Source organism: Psittacula echo (genome assembly GCF_963264785.1).
Source record: "Psittacula echo genome assembly, chromosome: Z".
Classification (NCBI taxonomy): Eukaryota; Metazoa; Chordata; class Aves; order Psittaciformes; family Psittacidae; genus Psittacula; species Psittacula echo.
The window spans coordinates 37,817,332-37,844,091 of record NC_137742.1 but is presented as its reverse complement, the minus strand read 5'-3'; the positions used below and the strand labels follow the sequence as shown (position 1 = coordinate 37,844,091).

Here is a 26,760-nt window from a genome sequence, read left to right as displayed (position 1 = left end):
GCGAAGACTCCCTTTTAGCATTTCTCTTTTGTCATTACTACATGCCTCTGAGGTTGTTGGTTGTGAGTTATAAACTATTTTATATTGTTTTCTAAGGCATGCAGCACTTGTTCTGAAAGATCTTTTCCACTGACTAGGGGTTTAAAATGTTACAAACTCAAGCACTTCTTTTCTATCTGATTTGTGATTAGAAATGGACAAGCCAATAAAATGTCGCAACAGGCACGCAGCTGGCTGAGGCTGCTTGGAATTTGTTCAGTCTATGCAGCTAACTCAAGAAAAAAAGCCAATCCAAGGAGAATATTTTGCCATTAGTTCCTGGCAGCTAGAGTGTCATTACAAAGCAGCGTATACATATTCTTTATCGTATCTGTAAGATCAGCTGTAGGCTCATTTTAAGTTTTGGCTGTGGTTCAGGCCAGCATCTTAACATTGTAATCGAAGTATCTGGCTTGGATCAGACTGATGATGTATTTTAAAGGCACTGTGGTTTCCTTTATAGCCAGTAATATTAGCTGTTTCAGCTAGTTGGTTGTTTTAAACATTTGAAAACAAGGCCTATGTAAAAGTCAGTCAATATATTTGTGTCACAAAATTTGAACTTCAAATGGAAATCTAAAACAGCTGTGTTTGAAGCACTGAAGACAATTCTGTGTGTCCAAGTGAGCTGGGAAACGGTCTCCTTTTTTGTAACATGAGACATACTTGCCATGTATAAGAAAACAATACAGAAAGGCAGCAATTCCTTCCAGCCATGTGCGGAAATACCAACAGTATAGCTATGAAATACAGCTCTTGTTAGGTCAGGTGCAGTGCTGCACTAAGACAGCTATGCTGCTTCCAGACTTAGCTGTACGTTGGGCAGAAATGTTGACTCATGTTCCATCTAAGTCAGGGATCTGAGGTTCATGCATCACACTTCACAGCATGATGTAGGTATGTCTGAAGGTGTCTGAACATTGGGACTGGTGCCTACTGGGAACCCTACAGCTACATCAGTTACTTCAGCAGACATAAAATGTGCAGGCACTTTTAGCATTGCAGGAGCTGATTACATTAAACTTTACCTAGTTAAAACCTTCAAGAACAGGACCCGAATGTCTCTCATTTTCCAGCAGCTGTATAATTATTCTGTGGTAAACCCTGTTTTAGCAGGAATGGATAGTACTACTAGAAAATTGCCTTTACCTTTACAACTCTGTAGTTCTTTGAGCCAGGGTCTTTGCATTTCATATGCATGTAATTGCATCCATCTGCTGTAATGACATCACAGAATGTTTATTTTAACTGTTAATCCAAAATGAAGGAAAGGGTTGCATCAGTTTGTCACTTAACCAGCTCAAGAACGTTCTTTGATTCTGCTCCTGTCAGCTGAAGACATTTGGATCTTGTGAAATGGATAGATTTTTAAACAGCTGTAATTGCATCACAACCTCTTCAGCTTGAATACGAATGCTATTTTTATTTTGGTTTTGTTTAAAAATCAACATTGCTTCACAACTGACATATATTAAATAACTCCCTTTTTTTTTTTTTTTCTGAATTTGAGCCAGAAACTGCAGATGTTTCAAAGTAATCATTACTCAATTGAGTGGTATCGGTTCTATTAGAAAGAATAAGATGGGTAATAGAAGCGTTTCCACTCTTATACTGTTATTATAGGAAAATGGTTTGTATTGATTCAGTCCTGTTTTAAGTTGAGGGGAAAATACGTTTGTCCGAATAGATAAGAAATAAAAATCAATATAGAAGGACTCCAGAGGACTATCCAGCTCCATTCCATCCTATAGAATCTTGAGTTAGGGAGATAAATACAGAGTGTGAGCCTGTGCCAGAAAACTCACCCTTAATGGATTCTGGAAAACAGAATTGTCCCACTGGTATCTGTTAAAGAAGAACTGAATTTTCCAGTTACTGATAACTCTATTTCATCTTACTCTCAAGCATGACACAAGCTAGAACTATTGAATTAAAAACATCTCCGTTCCACAAAGGAACTCTTTTATTTCCTGTTTCTCCTATGGATAAAATTAAAAATCCAGCAATCCTGATTACACAGCATAGCAGAGACTGTTTACTTCTTGGACACCTTCTCACTTGATAAATAGGTTCAGATATGACCAGCTCTATTAGAGCTACTGTTAAAAGCCAAATAGCTACTCTGTTTGCCTATGCTGTTACCAAAACTATGTAGAAGTGGCCTGAATGTAAAAGCTGTTCTGCTCTTCTACACTCCAATTCTGGTAAAACAAAAATGCAAAAGATACCATAAAGTAACAGGACAACCATTAAAGTGATTATAGTTTTGTGGCTTTTGGTAAAAAATCCCCAGAGATTCAGAAGGGACTTTGGTTTCTTAAGTTCAGCATAAAAGCTAGCAGGAACACAGAGACATAGACTTTGTGGAGACAAAAGACAGTTCTTCTTTCACTCATCTGAGTTGTTCTCTTTTGAAGTATGTACATTTGATGCTGCCAGGCCTAGAAGAACCCTTCCTTTCTCAGAAATCGGTATATATCGGTAGGAAAGAAAGAAACCAAATCTTGTCTTCACAGCCTTCTGAGAAAAGCAGGGCAAATAAAAAAATCTGTTTAGAATTATATCTTGTATAAAAACACGTTGTCATGGCTTTTAATTTGCAAGATGGTAATCATCTTTGCAGACCTTTAAGATGGAGCACATGCTTCCGTCCCTACCATGGACCCTGCCAAATGAACATGCATTCAGGATCTGGCCCGCTGTGGCTTCTCTGTAGCTATAGCTATGGATCATTTGTGTTGTTATACAAAAGGAGAAATAAGAATAAACTGACAGAAAGGCTATAAGGTTGTGATTGTATTACATAATAATGATTTCCACAACAAACTAGGGAAGACTAATTCAAATCTTTGCAGAAGATGAAAACTTGGAAGGAAGTGGACAAGAATTAGAAATATTCCAACTTAGAGTGATGCTTTTATTTTTGTGTTTGACTGCTTTGATTGTTTGCCTTGTTTTTACTGAGACAAACAGGCCTGTGGGGTGATTCATACATAGAAATTGTCCGTGCTATTTTTTCCATTCAACTTGAGTTTAAAAAAAAAGTGCTGTACCACCATAACAAAATGTAATGTATGTTTTACACAGAAAGATGGTGTCTCTAACTCCTGCCCCAGAATAGGAAGCAAATATATTCTTCACAATGTCAAACTATTATGAAAATAAGGAAGGAAAACACAAACAGGCAGTCGAGATTTTTGACGAGTTGTCTAGAAATGTAGAGAGATAATATAAAAGAATTTACTTTCTAGCTAGCAAGATATATTGAGTTCATATATAATAGTATTTTGAACCGCAGTGATTCTGATATAAATTTCCTTAATAAAATAATGCCTGTACCTGGATATTTCAGGACAGCATTCTGTAGCCTCCAGTCTTAAAATTGTGGGTACAGAGAGTTAAAGAAGACTCTTATGGCTGATACTGTAGTCACTGAATATGGAAATAATTCCACAGACCCATTTCAGTAACGAATCAGTATCACAGAGCATGTTTATGCTTTCGGCATAATTGCTTTCATCAAGATGTTCAACGTATTCAAAATATCCATGAAACTATACATGTATGAGCTCAAATACCCACAGAGATATATAATTTTAGTTCCTTATGTTTAAAATCATATAATCTTTATGGACTATCTTCAGGTTTGCCCTTTACTAATTTAAGTATGTTTGTTTAATTTTTAAAAGGCAATCATAGAATCATAGAGTCATAGAATTGTTAGGGTTGGAAAGGACTTTAAGATCATCCAGTTCCAACTCCCCTGCCATGGGCAGGGACACCTCACACTAAACCATGTCACCCAAGGCTCTGTCCAACCTGTCCTTGAACACCACCATCAGGGATGGAGCAGTCACAGCTTCCCTGGGCAACCCATTCCAGTGCCTCACCACCCTAACAGTAAAGAACTTCCTCCTTATATCCAATCTAAACTTTCCCTGTTTAAGTTTTAACCTGTTGCCCCTTGTCCTACCACTACAGTCCCTAATGAAGAGTCCTTTCCCAGCATCCTTGCATTGTAATTGTCATAAAACATGTATCTGCCATGCCAAGAATGAAGTGGTGGCACTGTTTTGATAGCAGAGAAGCACATCTTCAATTTTTTCACTGTGAATTTTATGCTCAGATTAGCAGTGTAACATGTTGGAATGTAGATGATGGGGTGGAAGAGGGGTGGTTTGGCAATGATTTAAATAATAATAAAGCCCAGTTACTATTGTAAAACTGTCAGTGCTTCAAATTTATTTGTTGGAGTAAGAATTAAACAGTACTTCCAGGAGTTGCATTACTTGATAATGAAAGGTCACATACAGTTTGATATTAAATATGTGGCAGTAATGAAAGGCAAAATAGTTTTAGTGTATGTATTATTATTATTTGGAACATGTTCCATCCTCAATGCTACACTAACATTGAACAATACATTGTAATTAGGAACCAAAAAATTAGTGTCTTTGAAACAGCAAAACCCTTCACTGGCTCAAAAATGCTTAAGATTTCCAATGAAACTGAAGGGATTTGAACAGCTACATGCTCTTGATGATCCATTCTCAATCCTTACAAGACCATTAAGTGACTGAACACTCAAGAAAGGCAACTCAGCCATAGCAAAAATGAACCATTCTAGGAGAGATGCCGGGGATCCTCAGCCTGCGGGTGCTTTGTTCAGATAGGCCCTGACACCTGGAAGCTCACTGCATTTAGAGTAGTAGTAGTCCAGCCTTGCTGTCCTTGCTTGTGCACATATTCCTGACTCTAACAAATAGCATCAGTATCTTTTTTTTACTCATCTTGCATATACAAAGTTTAAAGTTATCAGAATCAGCTTCAATGATGGGCTCACCAGTTGTTCTTACGCATGCTGACTTGCTGACTAGATCACTGCAAGATTAGTAATGTGTGACTATTAGATCTGCACGTAGCAGTTTTAAAAGATGGCTATTCATATACATCAGGGCTTAATGTTAATAAATTTCAAGTCACATTGTAACTTGTGGAATTTGTGCAGATTGTCATCATCCTTTTGAGTTGTGAGTACTGATTTTATTCATTAAGGCTTACAAAAGCTGTAGGAAAAATATTATGCATTCGAGTGTAATTATTAAATTACGCTAGAATTTCTTTAATGTGCGTTTTTCTAATTCGGAAGTGAAGGTAGGAGTAGTGGTCGGTTCTTCCACAGTGATCAGAGACTTCTGGAGAGGTCAAATGAGGACATTAGCGCAAGGACTGCGCCATCTCTTGGTGAAACCTGGGGCGCCCAGGGAGGGTGTTCAGCGGTTTGCCTGTACGTGCACTTCTCTCGACAAGGATCGCTGTTGGTTGTCTAATGGCTTGTGTTATTCTTACCAGAAAAAGTATAGGAAATATAATTATCGAACAGACAAAAATAGTTTTCAGTGTGGCAAAAGTTACAAGTTTGAGCAATTTTATGGCTGTCAGAAACTACTCATCTCACAGGGTCAGTACCATGATCTAGGAATTCCCAGTAAATCACTGCCAGCTTCTCACTGACATCCTCCTGTGGCGTGAATCAGCATGTTACCTCGTGTAGTACGGGAGGAATGTGGAAATTGTTGACGTAGTACTGTTGTTTTAGAAGAGCATCAGCCCGATAAGGGTAGAAGTGGCAGTCGGTGCTACAAATACACGTTAGATAGCCCCGAGCGAGGGCTCCTGACTGCTGCCCATCACCACTTGGCATTCCTGTGCAACTAGGAGTTTGTTGTTCGCCCTTCGTTTTGGCAAAAGGATTTACTGGGGACTCTTCGGAAATGTGCCTTTATGACTGTACACGAGGCAGAGGCTGAGGTCTGGGGAGGAAAGTCCTTGGTTCTCCGCTCTCTCCACCGGCCGAGTTTAAGGCCGCTACCCCGTTTCTCTTTTGTTCGTTAACTGTCCGTGCTCAGTTTCCCTTCCTGCTTCAGCAAGGCGAGATCAGATGCCGCCGCTCCCCACCCGGGCCGCGGCGCTAACGGGGCACGGCCCCTCCCCGTCCTCCACGACGCGGCCCCCACAACCACTTACTTTAAGGACCGGCGGGAGGGGCGGGGCCGGTCGGAGGGGCTCGCGGCCGCGCCACCGCACCCCATTGGCTGGCCGTACCGAGCCGCACACTGTTAATGTCTGTGTCTCGGTATCGGCCCGCCGCGCATTGCGCATGCGTGGCGGACGCTCGGCCAGCCGGCGGGGCCGCGGCCGGGGCTGCCGCGGGCTCCGTGTGGTGCGAGGGAGGGGAGGAGGCGGGACGGCGATAGACAGCGGGAGCAGCGAGGCGGAGGATGTCCGCCGCCCGCCCGCCGCTCCTCTGCGTGCACGCCGTCACCTCCACGTCTTCATGAATTAGTGTTGAGGGGCAGGGGCTGGGGACAGGAGCCAGCGCCCCAGCGGAACCGGCGCCCCAGGCATGGCGGGCTCGGTGAGTGCCGCGGAACCGCCGCATTGGCCCCCTCCCCTCGCTGCCCGGCGCCGCCGGGAAGGGGCTGGCGTGACGGGGAATTTCTCCTTGTGCGCGGCTTTCGTTGCCTCCCGCTGCCTATCCGCCGCTCCCGACAGCGGTGCGAAGCAAGCACGCACCCGTGGAGAGGCGGCGGTGTCCCCTTAGCGATGTTCTTGCCGCCTCACCGGGAGGACAGAGCGTGGGGGCGCCGGGAGGGGGTTCGGCGCGTCCCTGTTAGTGGTCCCCGGCTGCCCGCGTCCGCAGGACACCACCGCGGCCGCGCCTCCCCGAGCCCTGCCTGTGGCAGGGAGAGCTCTTCACGTCCTCGCCTGTGGGGCCGGTTTTCGGTTGCGGTCGTCCCTTTTTAGTTTTGTTCCTGGTGCCGAGTGTATGGTACCGTTTTGTCCGTGTGTCCCGCTCTCCGCCTGCGGTGAGGCCGGTTCTCCGTCGGGCACCCGCTCAGCCCCGCTTCCTCGGACCCTCACCGGCAGCTCCCCGCCTCTCCCCCCACAGTGCGCCGTTCAGGTGAAGCTGGAGCTGGGGCACCGAGCCCAGGTCAGGAAGAAACCCACAGTGGAAGGCTTCACCCACGACTGGATGGTGTTTGTCAGAGGACCCGAACACAGCAACATTCAGCACTTCGTGGAGAAAGTAATCTTCCACCTGCACGAGAGTTTCCCCAGACCGAAAAGAGGTAGGTAGGGCCTGCCGCGGGTGTCGTTGCCGGGACCCGCGTCCTGCGCCTTCCGCAGACGGCGGGGTCTCTGCCACCCCAGCGCTGCCTACACGGCTCGGAGCGGACGCAGCTGGCGGGTCTTTACCGGTCTCTTTTAGGAGAACAAAAGCGGCTGCCTATGCGGTAGTGGGTTGCCGGTGGCCCTTCCACTGCCTGCCCTGGGGCTGCCTGGGCTCGCAGGGAGCCCCTTTCTGCCCTTCTCCAGCGCTTGGTGCCGCGGAGATCTCCATTCGTGACTGCAGGCGGTCCCGGCTCCAGGGCCGGCCGTGGGTCTGGATCCCGCTCTTCCCGGTCTCTTGCTTGTGGGTGGCATGGGGCAGGCTTCTGCCTCGGGGTACCTCTGCGCCGGAGGTTTTTGCCCACGTGTTGCTCTCTCCCAGTGTACTAAATGCCTGACCGGATAGATGCCTGGAAATGTGTTCCTGCTCCGATTTTGAGTTTGGACGCACACAACCGTTTGTTTTCTGCTTAGTTCTTTAGCTCATTGTCAGGGATTCACCCTTTCCTAAGTACGTGAAAATGTCTCGAAAGGTGTGATGCATGTGTACCCATGTAAATTGGGCTGGGGGAGGTACAAGAAACCTAATGTTTTCATACTTTATTCCGTTACTGCCCTGATTACTGTAGTTGAATTAGTAGAGGTAACAGTACAAGTAAAAAGGGAGCAGGTTTATTTATCTGTGCAGACACTATGGTTAGTAGTTGGTTTTTATTTGATATGTAGTCTTGATTGCCATCTGGAACTCCGGCAGTTCCTTAGAACAACATCATCATAAATCTCATTTTCTTGGAGCCAGGTTTGGAAAAATCTAATGTTCGTAGAGCAAAAGATGGTGTTTTTCAGTGTTGAGGTGATAACGCTTGCTCTCTTTTTCTGGTGAGGTAAAAACTTGTATTTTGATTGTTTCTCAGAAACAATTGAAGATAACCAAACTGTGACTTTTTACATCAATTATTGTGTTTGTTCTGAAATATTTTTCTTCCCTTAAGCAATGGAGTGTAAGAATTGCAGTTTTTTAACTACTGAGGTTATCTTCATAAGTACAAGCTGTTAATTCCCTTCTCTTATTATAGAATTAAATTTTTAAATCTACTGTAAACAAGCACTGAACTGCAGAGTTTTTAGTGTATTGTAGGTAATGCTGAAGTATCTCTGAGAAATTGCCCAGATTACACTGTGGAATTTTCCACCTGTTTATTTAAATTTCTTGTACAGAAAAACATGACTTTTAAGCCAAATCTGAGTAGTTTCATAGAGAAACTCCTGAGAACAGCTCTGAGTGATCTAAATAGGTGAGACAGCATTATCTGTATCCAGTGAATTAGGTGATGCATTGAAGTCAGTGGCAGAAACTTATTTTTTTGAAGCTCTGTTAGCATAGGGCAGTTTGTGATGTGCTTTGCTTTTATTATCCACGCTCTTTTTTATTCATTTATTTAGTTGCTGTCTGCCCTCAGGGAACATGACTCTGCAGCCCAGACTTGGGGTTGGTTGCTAGGTGTGATGTAGAGTTTGCTAATAAGAATGTATTTTAGGAGTTTTGTAAGTGAAAGATGCATGGTTTGCCATGGGAGTGCTTTGTGTCTCCAGCTGCTGAGTTTAGTTATGCAGTCACTTAAGCCATTGTTTTAAAGTGTTGGGTTTTTTTTTTTTTGTTTTTGTTTTTTACTTTTTTTTGGGGGGGTGGGGGTGGGTATTTATATGCATGGGTTTTATGATGTGGCAACTGCTGGGAAAGATGCCAGCTTATATAGCCTGGGAGGGGACTTGTCATACTGTGGTTGCACATGACTTGGATTGTAGAACACCGCGGCCGCTCCCATCCAGCACAGCGTAAGCCCAGATGGCGAGCACTACATTCACTTCTGGGTTCTGCTTAGCCTCCTCAAGCTACAGCAATGAGTGAAAAATAGAGGCTGAAGAAGTTTGAGGCCCATGAAATCACAGTGGGAAAGATGAGCACTGTGCTGCTGAGAGCAGTCTGTGTATGAATTCCCTAGCATGTTTCCTGCTGTTCACAAGTGTTTAGAAGAGTGGTGGTGATGTGTGCCTTGCAAGTGAGAGCGTTTTGTTTGTCTTTCTCGTCTACAAATACAGTTAAAATTTTTGACAAAAGTACTCTAGGTTATCTTGGCTCTGTAAATCAGTGCTGTTAGCTTGTTGACCTTAGATGGCCTTCAGGGGGGTGGTATCTTAAGTGTCACGTAATTAATAATATACTGTGCTTATAGCATAGTCAAACTACCTGTTTTCCATCACTTCCTCTGAAGTTTTATACTTCATTATTTCAGTATAACATAACTTACCACTTGGTGATACTTAGTGAGTTTTCAAACTACTCCTGAAACCATGGGCTTAGCAAGCTGTAGTAGGTGTACAGTATTAATCTAAAGCAAGTACTAGTATACTCATTAGCCATAATAATGCTTAGTTTTCTGCTAAATGATCTTTTTATCTTTGGATTCATGCTGTGAATGGCTGCTCTAACATACATGCTGGCTAGGAGGAGTTCTAATTCATTAAGTCTGTAGAGCTCACAGTTCAGTTTGAAAATAATAAATAGCCTATCATAGGTGTTAGCTAGCTCATAATGTGCTTCTGTTGCTAGATCGCTTTTTACTGGGGGCATAGTCATTTGAAACATCAAAGGAGGCAAGGGAAATGGAAGTATATTCAGTGCATTTGCTTTGCATGTGTATGAGAATAGCTGGAAGAACTGGCTACCATTCTGACTTTACGTGATGTGGCTACAGTAGGGATTTTGGAAATACTAGAGGTCGATTTTGCGCTTGCGAAGGTGTCTCCAAATATTTGTTCTTCTTACAGTTGCTGCAAAACAAGCAAAGTCCTGTACCTCAAATTTGCATCAGTTTTAAGGTGGAAGCATAGCTGGGAATAGTGCTCAGTTGCTGGAATGCAGGGCAGGTTGGTTTGTGTGTGTAGGTAGGATGGGAAGGTAATGATGATTAACAGGAACAAATAGTTTCCTCCATCTTTCATTGTATCTCACCTTAAAAGCTTAAGCCTTTTGGTGGTTTTATTGTTTGCTAATTGCCTTATGGTAATTGACGGCTTCAGTTTATCCTCGCATGGTAGAGCATACAGGCAGTCATAGTGACTGGTTCCCCATCCTTCCTCCCATTTAATGGACTGCTCCTGCCATCTGTCTTAATGAGTGGTTTCATGGTGGGTGGCTACAGGACTGCTTTTCATGTTGAAAAAAGACTCATGGCCAGACTAAGTTTTCAGTATTCAAGACAAATGCTCTCAAAATCAGCATGCAATCACAAATACTGCTATTTTCACATCTATTTTGTGATTCTGATGTAAATTGTTTAAGGGAAGACTTGGAGACTTTCTAAGATTCTAGCTTTATTTCGAAGTTGCTTACCGTTCACTGTGTGAAGAAAATAGTGCTGTGTGTAGAAGTGTAGTATTTTAAAACATGTCTGTGTAACCGGATTTGTCACCAGGCTAGGGTTAGTTTTGATCCACTATGATACTGCCTCTAAGAGGGGAACTGTTGCTCTTGGCTGATAGTCTGTTATTTCTTTGAATGCTAAGCCATGCAGAAATACTTTCTTCCTCTTCTTAATGAATGCTTGTGCTCTGCAACAGCAATCTGACTTACTATTTCTCTTACAGTATTTCATGTGGATAAAGAAACACACCTCTTGTGTTTTAATGACTCATTATAAATACATGTCAAAAACTACTTTGGAACCAGTGTGGCTTGAATGATGAAGTTTGTGTTAATCAGTGGTGCATTTTGTCAGCAAGGGTTTTCTCGTAAAAAAAGGGGTGGGCTAATACTTCTGTGGTAATATCTTAGTATGAAAATGGTGGTTTGGACAGCTGAATGCTGTAAAAAGTAGTAAGTGTTGCTTTCCTCTGCAGAGCTGAAGGACAGTGCTTACTACAGCTCGTAGTTCAAGAAGTTTTACGATGATATGGCAAAGCGATGGAAGTCTATAGGTTGCTATAGGATGGACTGATGTGTAACAATCTTATAGAAAGTCCACATTTCCCATATTGTTTGTTTTCATTAAGGCTGTCCCTTAGTGCAGGATGAGACTTTAGTGGACCATAATTTTTGAAATAGACTTGGCTGCTGTAAAAGGTGTTAATGATTCCTTCTTAGTAAATGCGTTCTTTCTCTTTCCATATGAAAGCTTTTCCAGTTCTGTTTCCACAATTAAGCTAGGTCATTTTCTGAATAGTCTTTGTTGAGAAGTTAAAAAAAATCACCTTTTCTGAATCTGTTGTGTTGTAGAAGACAGTAAGGAGCAAGAAATATCAAAAGATGCAATCCCTATTATCGTTGGCATTTTTTTTATATTGTTAGTTTTAAGATATCTATGCCAGAGGGCACACTGCTTTGGGCCTCAGCAAAATAAGAATCTTTTGGTGTGGGAAGCATGGCATGAAGATTGGTGGTGTGGAGTATACCTGTGGGTCATGGTGTGTGGTGACACATGCTGTGTAAGTTCTGTTTCTGCCACCCTTGTTGCACAGCTGTGCAGTTGCAGAGTGGAAGTTGCATTAAGAGCGTCCTTCAGTTTGCTTGTAAGCTTTTCTTGGGAAAGCATACTTGTGTAGATAACCCCTAATACAGTACACTATTTTATTTAAGGCTTGGAAACTTCTTTTTGATTAAAAAAACCCCCAACCTTAATGGCTTTCTTGTGGTCTACACATGATCTTGAAATGAAAAAATGCCAATCAAATGCTGCTTCTTGCATTTGGATTCATTGTACAAAAACTGAACCAAGTTGACTGCATCAATTGCTCAACTTGTGAAGGACAGATCAATGCAGTTTCAAGATGTAGATAGGCTCTGCCATGGAGATGTTTTGCTCCACCACTTTAAAGGAATATTTAAATTTGGACAAATTTTTCACAGTGACAGCTTAATCCTCTTGTGAAAGCGTATCTCATGCTATATTTTAAAACAGTCTCTAGTGATTTATGTTTTGGCTGTACAAATGCTTCATGAGCCTCCCTAAAAGTATTGATATTATGCTGGCCAAGAAAATCAATGAAATGTCTTATAATGAACTTTGATTAGGAAAAATGATGCAGGTCTTTTTTCTTCTCTTTTTTTTTGTGTATAATTTGCTTTTCAGATGCGTGACTGAATTGGGAGCCTTGTTAGTGGAAGGGAAAGGAGAACCTTAATCTTTCTTTCTTTTCCTAGCTGCATTTTACTAATACGTTGTCCACAAAGCAAGTGCTCTTCTTTAAGTAGCTTTCATGTTGTCTTGTAAAATTTTAGAGAAAATGGCCAAACAATACTTGCTTACTGTTATTGCCTCCCCCCCCCTTTTTTTTTTTTTTTGTCTCTCCATTTAAAGTCAATGAGTGACATATCTCTATTAGTTTTAGTAAATGGAATGGTGTGAGGATATGGACCTGCAAGCAGATTCTTAGCGCATTACTTGAATTGGGCAGATTAAGGTCACAAAGCAGATAGTCAGTTTGCTGCTGGATATTTAACTACATTTGTAAGAACTTAGGTTGATTGTAGGTCTGTTTCATTTGTTTTTTCCTTTTTTTTTTTTTTTGCCTAAGCCTACCCCTCTAGGTATGTTAGGCATGTGAGAATTTCTTTTCCCATCAGTTTTACTGGTACAGGTTTGATCTGCACCTTTTAGGACAGATATTTCTATTTTAGTTACAAAATGGTTGTTATTTGGCATGGATTTACTCATCACTGGATTTCAGTTGTGGCCAAATGAAACTTTTGATGTCTAGTGAAGGATTTTGTTTAACAAAAAACTTTTGAAACAAAAGCAAATTTAATGTTGGTTCTACTTTAATAGAAGGCTCAATAACTTCAGAGTACAGGCATGTTTTCAAGTGCACTTCAGTTCAGCATAATGGGAATGCTAAGGGCATTTCACAGTTTGTTGGGTTTGTTTTTTTTTTTCAGAGTGAGAAGAGTTTGAATATAGGAAAGCTATCAAATTTCATCTTTACACGGTGCCACCAGTAAATAATGCATGGCTTTGATGGTAAGGTGCTACCTGTACAGAAAAAGCTGTTTCTAATAAATATTTCTCCTCCCTGATGCATCTTTAATAATTATCACGTTAAATGTCAGTCCTTACGCTTTGTTTACAAGATACCAGTGTAGTAAGGAGATGATTCTTAGCTAAGGCAATATGCATCTGTTTCATGAGTATACAAATCTGATGATCACTTTCCATCAGAAGTGATACGCTGTCTGTAAAGACTTCCATTGCCAAAAAGAAGTAAAAAGCAAACTGTGAAGTGTGACAATGGGCTCTTACGTTTTCTTAAGATAGGTAGTGACTGTATACAGCCCATAAGTAGCTCATTGTGACAAGATTTGATAACAAGGCTGCTCCATCCTACAGTGTCACAAGCTTACAGTTTTAAAAGCTTAATTGCACTCTTTATTTGTATTTGTGGTTTGTGTTCAGCATGTGTTTTGTTTCATTCTCCTGTGTGGTATGTCTAGTTTTGTCTAGATTTCTTCCCCTCCCAATGTGTTTCTGCAAAGGCAAAGGCTGATTTTTGTCGGAAGTGCCAGTGAGTTCTGACTCTAATTTCTTAACTCTTACAGGATGAATTTATCATGAAGTTAACTTTGAGTAGCACTGAATTGCTAATACAGTATTTTTAGTTTTAAGAAGCTGTGTTTACATCTTTCTAAAGCTACAATATTAATAGTCTGTGATTGTAAATCAGTTTTAGATGGTAGGAAATTAAATACAATTTCAGGGCTATCATACCTAAGATTTTTGAACAGCTGTAGAATAATACTCACTTGAAGTACAGAAAACCAGATTGTTGTGTGTAAGATTACGTCTATCTCATTAGTAAGATGATGGGGAAGATACCTCAAAATGTTTTAATCAGTAGAGAAGTGAACTTGTTAGTATTTGAGAAAATGAAGACAGATGGTTTGTTTGCTGTTTATTGTTGTTGCTGTTACTTACTGCTGTGCAGTTTTTATTGTTAGAAAAACAGATGCGTAAGAAATCTTTAAACCACATAGTATTACAGGTTAGACAATCTGAACTGCGGGTATAATTATGTCTGTTAAGATTTTTCAGCACTGTGTTAGTAAGTTGTAAGATCTTGGAAATTTGGTTTGTTATTTTTTGTAGTGGTGTTCAAGGTGTGAAGGCTATTATTTTAACAGTGCTGTGCAGTATGGTTAAGGTGGTTTTTTGTTTTGTGCTTTTTAAAATTCAAGTTTTGAGGAGAACTGTTGGAGAGTGCTGTTCTGTCCTTGTTCTGATAGAATCTGTGGGAAAGATTGACAATTTGGTAGTTGCAACATGTAAAGCCTGTTGTTGATAACGATTGTGATAGCGGGGAAAGTACAGATTTGTTTATAATTGTTTGATCCAGAAATTTCGCTCATGTGTGATCATTCTGTTTCTTCTCTTCCTGGCAGTGGTTGATAGGCATAAATGAAAAGAAAGGGAAGAGTGAAAATCTAGCACTTTTGTATGTTTGCTTGAAAATTAAGGTTCCTCATCTTGTCACAAAACACTTGGCTTCTAATTGAAAATGTTGATCTTATGTGACTTGGCTTTTTGCTGTGCTTTCTAGTGCATAGAGGGAAGGAAGAACAGACTGGTATTTAAATTATTTGTATGCTTATTTAAATCTCTGTGTGGGAATCCATTTTAAAAGTAAATGTATTATGTTGCCTACTATTAAAAAATATGGCCAAGGTACTGATTTTTGTAATGTAGAAAATAATGTAAAAAACCTGTACACTGCTGAGTACAGGTGAAACTTGTCCAGTACCTGTTAAAAAAATTGTTAACTTCTTTCTGAAGTGCCATTTATTTAAATGGTATTAGTGGATGAGACTCTGCTACTACCATGTGGAAGCAGTTATCAGGAGTTTCTCATCAGTATCCTTGTGATGGTGCTCCCAAGCAGTGTGCCAGTGCTTAACTCTGTCCAGTGCTTGCCAGCTATAGGCTTTGTCATGCTGTTAATCCTAGACCAAACTCCTGCACTGGCTCTGGCTCTCTTGAGGAGCTCAAGTTTGTTTCTTTGAGTTACCTGGACAAGCACAGTGGTGCTGGATGAGTTTGATTTTTTGAAAATATGTGGCATACTGGCAACAGAAGTCTCAACAGCTGTAACATGCTACTGGAGGACAGAAGTTTTCCTGAGGAGTTTTGATTGATAAATATTAAATGGGTAAATAGCACTTGAATTCCTTTTGTGATCCAGTGCCAGGATGTATAAGCAACAGAAAAAAATATTTGCACATTTCACCTTACATAATTTAAATTCTGAATCAGTATTTTGTTGAAGCATTTGGTAAAACCATTAACAGAATGTCTGTTTTTAAGTCATCACAGCACTAACGTCCTTCTTTACTGGAAGGCGGGAGAGAAGAGGATTGGGCTTGAAAATGTGTGCTGTCTAAACATGGAGGTACACAGATCTGGCATAATATTCAAGGGCAGTTTTTAAAAATAGGGTACTGCTTGATGATTTTTATGTGGAGTTTTTTATTTCTTTGGTTTTGTTGTGTGTTTTCATTTGGTTGTGGATTTTATTTTGTTATTTTCTTTCATTCACAACCTGGGGGCACACTTATTTCTGGACATGCATGATGACTTGAAACAATTTAATATTACTACAAGAAAAGACAAAACTGCATGAAAGAGTAAAGTATATTGAAAAGTGAATGCTCATATTAGTGGGACAGAAACAGTTTCAGTCTGTTTGTAAAAAAAAAAAAAAAAACAACCAACAAAAACCCAAAAAACTTAATGAAAATGACTGTTAGAATTATTCCGAAGTATTTCTTTAAATATGATCAAAAGTATAAAGCTGAAGAGCTTTCACTTTTAAATGAACAGCATGCCCCTGAAATATTTTTTGAGCTGGTGTTGTGATGTTTTGCCTCTGTGAGAAGGTAAGATTTTTACTTGGGGAATAAGCACAGATTTTTTTACTTTTAGTCAGATGCAATGCCGAGCCTTCTTCAGCCGATATCCAGTTGATGTCTTTCATTAGGGGACCTCCTAGAACCTGGAGGTACTGCTCAGGGCCAGGGCCTGCATGGGGTGTGCGCTTGCTTGACATGGTCTGCACTTCCCTTGGGGTTTTGTTTCGCTGACCACTGGCTGAACACGCTGTGTGCTCTGTAGTCATATTCACGTGCACCACAGGCAATGCAGGAGCATCAGGCAACCTGTTCTCCAGTAACAGGGACGGTGGGGAGATAGATCTCTATCTACTGCCAGTGGATGACTGTATGAGATCTGTGTTGGAGTACTTAGGAAATGGGGAGGAAGGCTGTGGAAGGGTTTTGGTCTGTCTAAGGACTGAATGCCAGAAGTATTTGTGCAGATTGTTCATTAAATTTAGTGGCTGACCAGGGGATGGAAGTCCAGTTGTAATAGATCAATAATTGGCCTCGCACAAAACAGAAAAACTTCTGTCATCCAATAAATAATGAGTCATGGCAAGTTGTGAGACAGAATCTAATGATGAGAGGAGTGTCTAAAAAGCATGTACATATATTTTGAGAGGGGAAAGAAGGGTGTGTTTTGTAAACATACTATTTTGCTTAGCCTTTAATTTAAAATACAATCTTAAATTTGTATGTTACATGAGAGTTAGAAAATATTATTCTTGTGAATTCCTTAGTAATATGGGAGAGTCCCTTTCTGTTTTGATGCTGCTACTGTTCAGGTTATGCCACATGGAGCTGCTAAGGTCTGCTCTTATGTGTGATATAATCCTGTACTATCAAGACTTTAAAGCTTTTTGACAGCCAAGTTGTTATTTCTTTACTTGGCTGTCACTAATGTGTCTACAGTGTCTTGTAAGTGTGTGGCTTATGTGAGTCTGTGAGTATTGCTCACCATGTGAATGCTTCCGTTTGTATCTAGCAAATACTCCAGAAAAATGTTCAGCTATTTAAATTTGGTGAGACTTTTTTTTTACCCCTTTCAGTTCATTACAGTGAGGTTAATAGAAGCAGTTGCACATCCTCATTATCTAAAGAATAAGGATACTTTAGGAAGTTTGACTTCTCAGAGTGTAAATAATTATTTTTTTTTTTTATTGGCCTTGGTGTGAGAACCAGTGCACTCCCTTGCTTAATACAGAGGCAACTAGAACACATAAATTTATTCTGTATTTTGTGGTCTTAGCCTCTTCTGCCTCTTCTGTGTAAGTATGGGGAGGTGGTAGCCCTTAACTAGTCTCTTTTAATTTACCATTCTTTCTTATAAGGATGTTGGCTTTAATTATGCTTTAGTGCTATCCTGTCTATAATGCTTCCCTAGATACAATTTTTTTTTTTTTTTTTTTTAATAAAGAAACTGGTTGAATCTGACTGTTACAACTGTTGTAAGGTATCTGTGTGTAAATGACTGTGAAGCAACTCCATACAAGTTCTTTGGGTGCCTGTGGCAGTCTTGTGGGAATACATCAAGACCACCCCTTGAACCTAAACCAAATAAGGTAGCCCAGCAACAGTAAAACGCTTCAGTTTGCTTCTGCAGGCAATGCTGCGCTGTCCTAGCACCGCTCCTCCCAGCGGGTGGCTGGAAACACTGAGGTATGAATTCCCTCGATGGTCTGTACTGCAGTAGAGGTGATGATGGAAAAGGCTCTCCAATACAGTGGTGCCCGGAGGTAGAACCTGCTTCACTGCTGGGGTGAGTTGCAAGTAATTCCAGGGAAGCAGCAGTGACCTGAGATCCTCAGGCTGGACCCAAGCGAACAGATTGTTCTGAGTGAATCCGGTTACAGCACCTCTGTAGCTCAAACCTAATAGGAGCAAAGACCAAATTATTTTAATGGGAGGCTAAACTTCAGGAGCCCACTGCAGACAAAACCATGTATGTGCATTTGTGCACACACACTTCTTGCAAATACTGAGTGCTACACAGACATGGAATGGTGTATCTGTGTGGATTCTGTAGTTGTCCAGCACTTTGAAATGTGGTGTACCTGTGTTTGAATGCCAGTGCTTTAGAAAATTGAAACTGTTTGCACTGATGTTGCACTTAATCAAAGGCTGTTCCTAAAATGGTAGACATCAATTATTTTAGTATTTGGTTCACGCTTTGTTGTTAAATGTTGAGTCATCTCACACTGAATTTTATTTTTCACTTACAAAATTCTTTCCAAACTAACTAAATGTCTCCATTATGTACAGGAAAATGAAAGTTAATATTTGACAAAAATAAGGTTGTCAAACAGTGGATGACTTCTAATTTTGTTATCCTTTATTGCCTGGAAACTAGAAACAAACTGGTTTCTGTGAAGCAGATTTACAGTAGATTGCTTCTTTGAATTTTGGGTGTAATAAGGGCAGAGTTAAGCAACCACTGTAGATGCTGCAGGTTTTGTAAGAAAAATTTAGTTGGTTTAGTCTGTTAATCTTAGTCTGCAGGGATATTTCCTGACGTTTCCATCTTGTTGCCTGACCTGCAGTTGTACAGGAGCTGGAATACCGGTAGACCACTTGTAGATTGACATGTTGAGTGTGTAGTCAGCATTATCTATTTAAATAGTTTTGGTTTCTTTTTTTGTGTGTGTGTGTGTTTGAGTAGCTTGAATCTGGGAAGTTGCCAATTTGCGTGCCTAGGCAATAGAAAATTTTGTGTTTTGGTTTTAGTTTCTTCATTTGTGGTCTGTCCTGAAGTCTAGATAATAGTAATTTTTTGATTGAAATCTAAACTAACCTCTGTTTTTTGAATGCATTTTTTAATGATGCATTTGATATGTATATATTAAGCCATATAGCTAGGATATCATCTGTAAATGTGTCTATTGTAGTTTTATAGGCATAACAAACTTATTTTTTGTTAGCTTTGGAATTTGATGAAGTGGTAAGATCAGTGTGTTTGCCTTGAGGCTTCAATCACAGTCTAAAAAACCTCAGAAAATATCTACAATATTCTTTTTTTGGAAATAAAACTATTCAGTAAGAGAAAATGGGCATCTCTTCTTTGTATGAAAAATGCTGAAACAAAGTAAGCATGGCTAAGACTGGCATGCAGGTCAAGCACTAAAGATAAAGCTTTTTCTTCCTCTTCCTCCTGCTCTCCCATGAGGGTTGTTTTTTTCATCCATTTTATGCAGCCTCTTATACTGTACATTAATCTTATAAAACTGGTCTCTAAACCATTTCTATGGTAGTATTCCCGAAGTCAGTGTAGGGCCTGATGGTTTAACTGCAAATTAGGGATACAGATTACTTCCAGCCAAGCCAAGTGTGGGATTAAAAGGGGTTTTGCCACAAGGGAAGAATAATGGATTTCAGAAAATGATGCAAAATTCTAAATGATCATGAGAAGCATGTTTTTTCGAAAGTGCCACAAAAGAATAGGAGGAATCAGGAAAAGGTATGGATTAAAGGTTACTTTTCCTTTTTTGTTTATACTTTATTGACTGTTTCCCTGCTAGAGATTGCTGGGTTGTTGGCTATTTTTACAAATGAGGAGTTAAAACAAAATTTGGGATTTTTCCTTCTTTTTCTTTTTTTTTTTTTTTTTTTTTGGGCTGACGCTCAGTTAAATATAGTACCTTTAGAGCCTGTGAGGCTTTCCACCACAAACCAGCAGCACTGAAAATATGCAAAGAGTTTAAGGGTGTTTTGGATTCTTTCATGTATCTTTCAACTAATTTGTTTCATACTACTCTGATAAGGTTTTTGTTGGCCAACATGGAAGTTTCTCTCCTGCAGAGAAAGGTAGTAATGAGTCTTCAATTTATTCAGTTTCGTGTCTCTAAAATTCTGGGTCACTTGAGAGGTAAAAGCATTGCTGATGCTATTTAAAGGACTTAACAGTATTGTCCACATGCCTCTCTCAGAGGTGTTTCATGGCTGTCATCAAGAACTAGCTCTCCCTGCTTATGTGAGAGGAGGACTCTTTCCTAATAGAAATAACAACACAAAGATAAAATACAGCTATATAAATCCTCAGGTACTTGTGATAGTTGACTTTCAATGTATTTATAATTTGTTCCTGGCAATATCAGTACCTGAAAGGCAAAGATAGTATCTTTGCTTCATCTTCAAGCTCAGGCAGTTTAGCTATTTGCCTTTACTGTTTATGATTTCTGACTCCTGTCTTTGCCATTCACACAAAAATGGGTGGGAGGTGAATACTTAAGCAGGAAAATGTGCTTCCCAACTTGCAGTAAGTGCTGGGGAATCTGAGGCAGGTGTAGTATGCTCCCTATACTGCTTTTTCAAATTCTGTTTCTACCTTCTGTCAAGCTATGTTGATTTAAACTGTTGCTGTATCTTAACTAATTGTATTTGCTCTGAGCCACTTTCCTTTCAAACATAACCATCCTAGTGCTAAGATTTTGGTGTGTTCATGTTTGAGCATGTGGGGATTGAAATGCTTCATTTTCCCTCTGTCTTCTGGATTTTTAGCATTGCCCTAAGATGTCTTTGAAGCGCTATGGACAAGCAGAGATATCAAAGGGCTACAGGAATTCAGCCATAATTGTTTTATAGCTTGCCAGAAATCAGACCTATTTGTATAGGTAACATAGAAAATAGCTGTGATTTGACAATTTGGTGCCATTTATATCCACCATAAAAATAATGAAAAAGTTAAAGGAGTATTTTGGAAGCAGGAACTGAGCTGTAAATGCAAATTGCTTCTCCATTTTCTCAAAGGAATGAAAAGGCAACAGGGTTTAGGAAGCTTTGTATTGAAGTTGACAGGGACCCTGTACACTTTAAGGATATTTAATGTTGTACTTGCACTGTGAAACTGCACATTTGTGTGTTCCTTTAGTACAAGATCACATTGTCCAAATAGTACAGATTAGAACAAACATAAATATTAATAAACAAGAAGGAAAATTCATGTTAACTTCTGCAGCAGCATAAGTAGTCCAAGTAACCTCAATTCTGGAAAATTGAAAATAGTTCATTTTTCTGTCGTGAGCACAAGCATGATGCCCTTGCTGTCTTCTGAAAGTCTTGCTTCCCGTTACTTGTCCAGGTACCATTCGTGACTGAACAGTTCTGTGTGCAGACCTGAAACTCTAGTGTAGGATACTTTGTCAGTTGCTTGGAGAAGCCATCTTGGAAATGCGTTGGCAGTCTCTATTTGAAAATTAGGGGTTAGGAAGCACTGGATCCCCACAGGGAATTTTTGGGTGTTCTGCTGCTTTCCAATATGTTGATAAGCATATGGTGACAGTAATTTATTGCGTTTGTCTTGCTTTTCACTTGACTGTACAGAGTACTTTGAACAGGTGAGTATGTTTGTGGGGCTATCCCAATGTCCTGTGTTGAGTAGTGTTGTAGGGAAGATGTGTTCTCAGAGCTATGTTCAGTGGCTTGTGGTAATAGCAAGTGCTGTTAGACCTTCTTTTCTTAGGAAAAAGCAGCATTTGAAAGGTATGAAATTGGTGGTGTCACAATTATCAAGTAGGAGAACCCATCACCATGTCTTCTTATGTGTCTGAAGAGATCTGAAGCTGCAGGTCATTTGTGAAAGTGACAAAACCAGTTGTTAACTGATGAGAATTCCAGTACAAGTACAGGAGTGTCATGGCATTAGTATTGCTCAAAGTGTGGTCTCTTGAGGGTGGTTAGCGTTTAGCTGGCAATAGCCTCTACTCTGTACATTTGGCAGAGCATATTGAAGGTGCTCCAACTTAAAAATGTAAATCTGAAGCCCAGAAAAATGAGTGATTCAGTATGCCATGCTGTGCATATGTCCTGGGTTCAGCAGAGATTAGAACTACAGAGGTTAGCAGTTCTGTTACAGCAGTCTTCCTCGTGTTGATCTTGGTGAGCCTGCTGACACCCAAGCTATTTTCATAGATCAGTTCACATCTGATTTCTTTGTCCCTGATCTCTTTCTAGTTGTTGAAAGTGCTAATGTCCATCGGTATGCTAATATTGTTTAACAAGCTGTGCTCGAGTTTCAGTTCCTGGGTTTGTGACTGAGCTACCTATGTCCTTGATGAGATGGGATTACTCTACAGTAGCTGGTCAGTTTGGATTCTGTGAGCTCTATATGGCAGTGAATGTTTATCCCATTTCCTTTTTGAAAAGTTTTGCCAGAAATTAAAACCATAGTTGATCTAAGATGAACGCCAAATAGCTGGTGATTTCTATGCAATGAGATGTGAGCAATTGCAAAACTTACTGCACAGTTTGATTTGTAATGTGATTGCCATTCAAGTTGTGTCTTCAGAGGATTAGCACTTCAAGTGACTTGAGTGCAACTTGGAATATGGTTGGTTGAGCATTGTATACCTTAAGATGGTTTTGTTTCTTGTCTCATTTACATTCTAAATTGCTATGAAGTCTTTCAGTTGTGGAGCAGTGACCAAGTGGAGACTTTGGACAACAGACTTGTGGCACACCAAAGTCAACTGCCATATGAACAGAGACTCTGCAGCTGTCTTCTCTAACAGCACAGCTATAGCCATTTGACTTTGAACAAGTTTCTGGCAATAAATATGTTTGATATCTTATTTGGGTCATGAAACAGAATTTATTTAAAAGGTGATGGAGTTCATTGCAATTTGTGGGCATCTCTCATTTGTAGCAAGTCCATTGGAGAAGAGGAGTTGCATCTGTTGAGTATTTTCTGCTATATGTGCTCTCATGATCTCATGTGGTTTCTTTCTCTTTCTGCTTTGTGTGGAAAGTGGCCAAGGAACTCTACACAGCATGTGGTAGGTGAAGTGCCTTTGTGAGTTTTCCGTTCCATAGTCTCCCTATTCTCAGCTTCTAAACCAGCAATAATGTGGCATTTCTTTTTATCTTGGTATCTGTGCACTTATTGAAGCATGAGAGGAGCTCACTTTCCATTTGCTAGTATGTGTTATCCAGTTGTGCACAAGCAGTATAGTTCTTAGGGAAGAATCTGAAGTGCATCTGTTCTTACTGGAGCTCTAGGAGTGCCTGAGAAGCTTTAAATGGTAATAGGTCCTTACAAGAGGTATTATTTGTACCACTCCTTTTACCATGCTGCTGCTATGTCATTATTTCTTATGTAAAGTTTATAGAAAAAGGAACATGATCCCTTTAAAACATCTATAAAACAAGATGTCTACCTGTAGAAAGTGGATTTGCAGCTTGTGAGCTTGTCTGCCAAGCTGAACTCACCCTGTATGGCGAATCTTGCTGTGCCTTAATTGAGGCTGAAGGTAAACTTTTTCAGAGTTGCTCACCACCTCACTTAATGTAGTTTGTTCTCCTTTTTTCTGAAGGACCGCTGCCCCAGTTGCTATTTTTATTCTTGGAGCTCTGTTGAATACATTTTGATTCATACGGAAAACAAACAACTGACTAGAATGCAGTTACATGGTATGTCTTAATAGATCTGGGTGCAGCCTGCTGCCAGAAATGACAATGCATCTCTCATTTGCGTGCTGCTGCAGTTTTCCATGTGACACTGATGTGAGCTGGGCCAGCACCCTGATTCAACAGAAGACAACTTCCAAGCCTCTCTTACCTATTCTGACTCTCAACTCTGAAAAGTTAATTTTCTGTTGGATCGCTAGGCTGAACTGACTCACTCTAGAGCTACCATGTCATCCAGTTCAAGTAGGAGAGTTGGCAGTGCATGTCAAAGAGTGGAAGGAAAAGTTAAGACTTTCAGTGGCGGCTTGCAGTCACATAAGATGAGATACTGCGTTAAGACAAAACACATCCTTAAGAGTTCTTGAATACATAAGTATTGCTTTGAAACTGTGGTTAATATATTATGGTCTTGGCTTTGACACTTGTGCCTTTGGGCAAGGTCCTTTAACTCACTGTTGAACTGTACTCTTGGTAAATTTCACTTACTTGTAAGTGCTGTGGACTTTGCAGCATGTTTGGGAGGTAAATGGCACTGCAGTATTATTTTTTTAAGATCCAATGGAAATTGCAGAGCTTGAGGAGAAGTTTACATTCTGTCTGATAGAAGGAACCAACTGGGAAGCATGCGAATGTGTAACAAAAAAAGGATATAATAGAATGCTTTATTTTTCATTCTAAAAGGAAACAAATAGTATTTTTAAAAATTTTTGCTCCTCCAGTAATACATCTTGTTTGTCTTTTATCTCTACAGTTCGTGCAATTCTGAAGGCCAGTGAATTCCATCTTGGGGTTTTGTTTGGTTTTTTGAATGCTCGGAAGTTTACCTGTATGCAAGGCATGCAGTGGTACTCCAGAAAACTGTCCAACTCAGAGAGGGGTTTAAAGAGAAACTGTCTAAATAAGCTGAGCTTACTACTTCATATATATGTATGCGTTATCTGTGCAACTCTGTTCTGGCTTGTTATGTTCTAAGTACATCCTTGGTGGGTTTTTTGTTTGTTTGTTTTTTTTTTTTTTATGATAGCATTTGAACTATCTAATTGGTTTCTTGACTGGTAATCTTGAAAACCCAAATGAATAAATCAGACCACTGTTTGGGTTTGGTATTTGCAGGGAAGAGAGGAAAGGACCCTGACAATCTTTTGTTCTACAGTATTTAACCAAAATGAGCAAGTCTTTATATCTTGTGTCTCCAGAGGCAAAACTTCACAAGGCAAAGCTCCACAGGCAAAAAATTCACAGAGGTGGATTACTGCAGTGAGACTTGAAGATATGCTGCTTACTTTGATACACTGTTCGAAGACCTTCTGCTTGGGATAGTGGCAGTCATAACAATGTTCACCAGCTGAATGGCTTAGTAGTCATAAAAAATGTTCTTCCTGCCCAGCTTCAAGAATTCTCTTTGCTGCAGGCCTGTAGGCTTTTACTTAAAATACCAGGCTTTTACTGTGTTTTGGTTGAAGGTGGACATGTAATTAAAATGTGACAGCTCTACTGATTTGGTATGTCTGTGATTATATTTACCTGGATGCAAACTATAAAATTTTTCTTTAGATGTTGGTCTCTTAAGAGTAAACAGAAGAGGTCAGCACTGACTCAGGCTACTTCTCATGGTCTTGACAGTTGTGTACCAAAACTGTAGACCTTCTACAGAGGAACTGATCCATACAGAACTAACTTTTCATTTTCCTACAGAAATTTATAACTTGGAAACAGTCCTGGCTTCATAAAAGCGGTACAAACATCTTTATATCTAATAGTATTTTTATTGACAACTGACCACTTTGACTCATCGAATAGGCCTGAGTTTGGTGGAAATCTAAAGTTGAGAGGTTCTCAATTGCTGTCAGATCTTTAAAAATAAAGAATTGCTTGCTTGCTTCTTCTGCAGAAGAGTATCTTCCAGATCCAAGTAAGTAAACCAAATTTTTGGTCTTTAATCTGCAGGACGTTAAGATGTAGTGCTTACAGTGCTGCCTCTGGCACTTGTGGCACTATGTCAGGGACATCTAATGACCCTTCCACAGTATTCCAGCCAAGGAGCGGCATTGTCAGGAATCCTGGGGTGTTTTTCAGGTTGCTGGCAATGGTAGGACTTGAATGGACTAGAGTACTGTGGACACTGTTCCTTCATGTAAACCTGAGAACTTGTGCCAGTTGGTTGGCAAAAACTAAATGCTCTTGTCAAATTGCAGAGCAGCAACTGTTTACTACACTTGCTTCTGTGTTTACCAGTCCAGAGGCCTCTGCCATATTTATGCCTGTCTCAGAATGCATGATTTGATGCTCCAATAAAATACTTTTTTGAGAAAAGATGTGGCCTTCTCTTAGTTTAGTTGCTGTGATCTTTTAGCTTAGGATTTTTGTTTCTTCACTAGCAACAGAAGAAAAGTCTTGACTTCTGTTGCTGAGGGTAGGCTCAAGTGCTGGGACTGTTTTCTATTTAGTGTGGGCAGCTTTTATCTTCAATAAGTATTAGAATAGGTAGAATAACCTGTTTCCTTCCCCTTTTTGCTTGCTCCAAGCTTATCAGTGTTCAAAAGACTGTAATGTGTGACATCAGTCCAAAGCTGAGCAATGGAAATTTCTGGTGACATCAGGATGGGGTTAATGTACAAATATGGATGCAGAGGTGCTTCATTTAAAGGAAGGTGGAGGAGAAGAAAGCATTTTAAGTCTCATGTCTAACAATTTCTGTCAGAATGGTAAATCTGCTTATTTTGCATCTATAGTGATATGAATAGGGCCAGATGCAAAAATTTGACAGTTTTTCAAAAGATCTGTTTAAAGTGTTTTTTATTCAGAGAACAGTTGAACTCATGTAATCCTTCTCAGTTTACAGCAAAGTAATTTGAAATTTAAGCTTCCATCATACAAGCCCTTAGAATCCACCTGTCCATAAGGCATGGAACTGCATTTATTCCTTTTCAGCATAGCAGATAGTTGGAAACAAATTGATAGGACTGTTCAGAAATGAAATACATGGAGTGTCAATACAACCAAACCCCCTTACCAGGCTCTTGAATGGATTAACTTGAGAAGGCATGGCCTTGGAATAGGCAAGAGTGCAGACAAAAAGAGGTGGAGGAGGTCTTGGTTGTCCAAAACATGGGTGGTCTGCAGTGGTTAGCTAGTGTTGATCTTCCACTTTTCAGATTTTAAATGTCTGGGGAAAAAAAAAACCAAAAAACAACCAACCAAAAAAAACCTCCAAAACCCCCCCATTTGCT

The 26,760-nt window shown here is 40.1% G+C and overlaps 1 protein-coding gene across 1 annotated transcript in view; it reads left to right on the top strand.

Moving 5' to 3' along the window:
• Positions 1-6,868: 6,868 nt before the first annotated feature.
• The window catches only part of MLLT3 (MLLT3 super elongation complex subunit), a gene marked incomplete at both ends in the record, with an annotated part of 125,300 nt that continues 105,408 nt past the window's right edge, over positions 6,869-26,760 (top strand). Inside the window, one exon of the mRNA XM_080638300.1 lies at positions 6,869-7,172. Coding sequence (XP_080494426.1) covers positions 6,869-7,172 — 304 coding nt within the window. The remainder of the gene's footprint in view (positions 7,173-26,760) is intronic.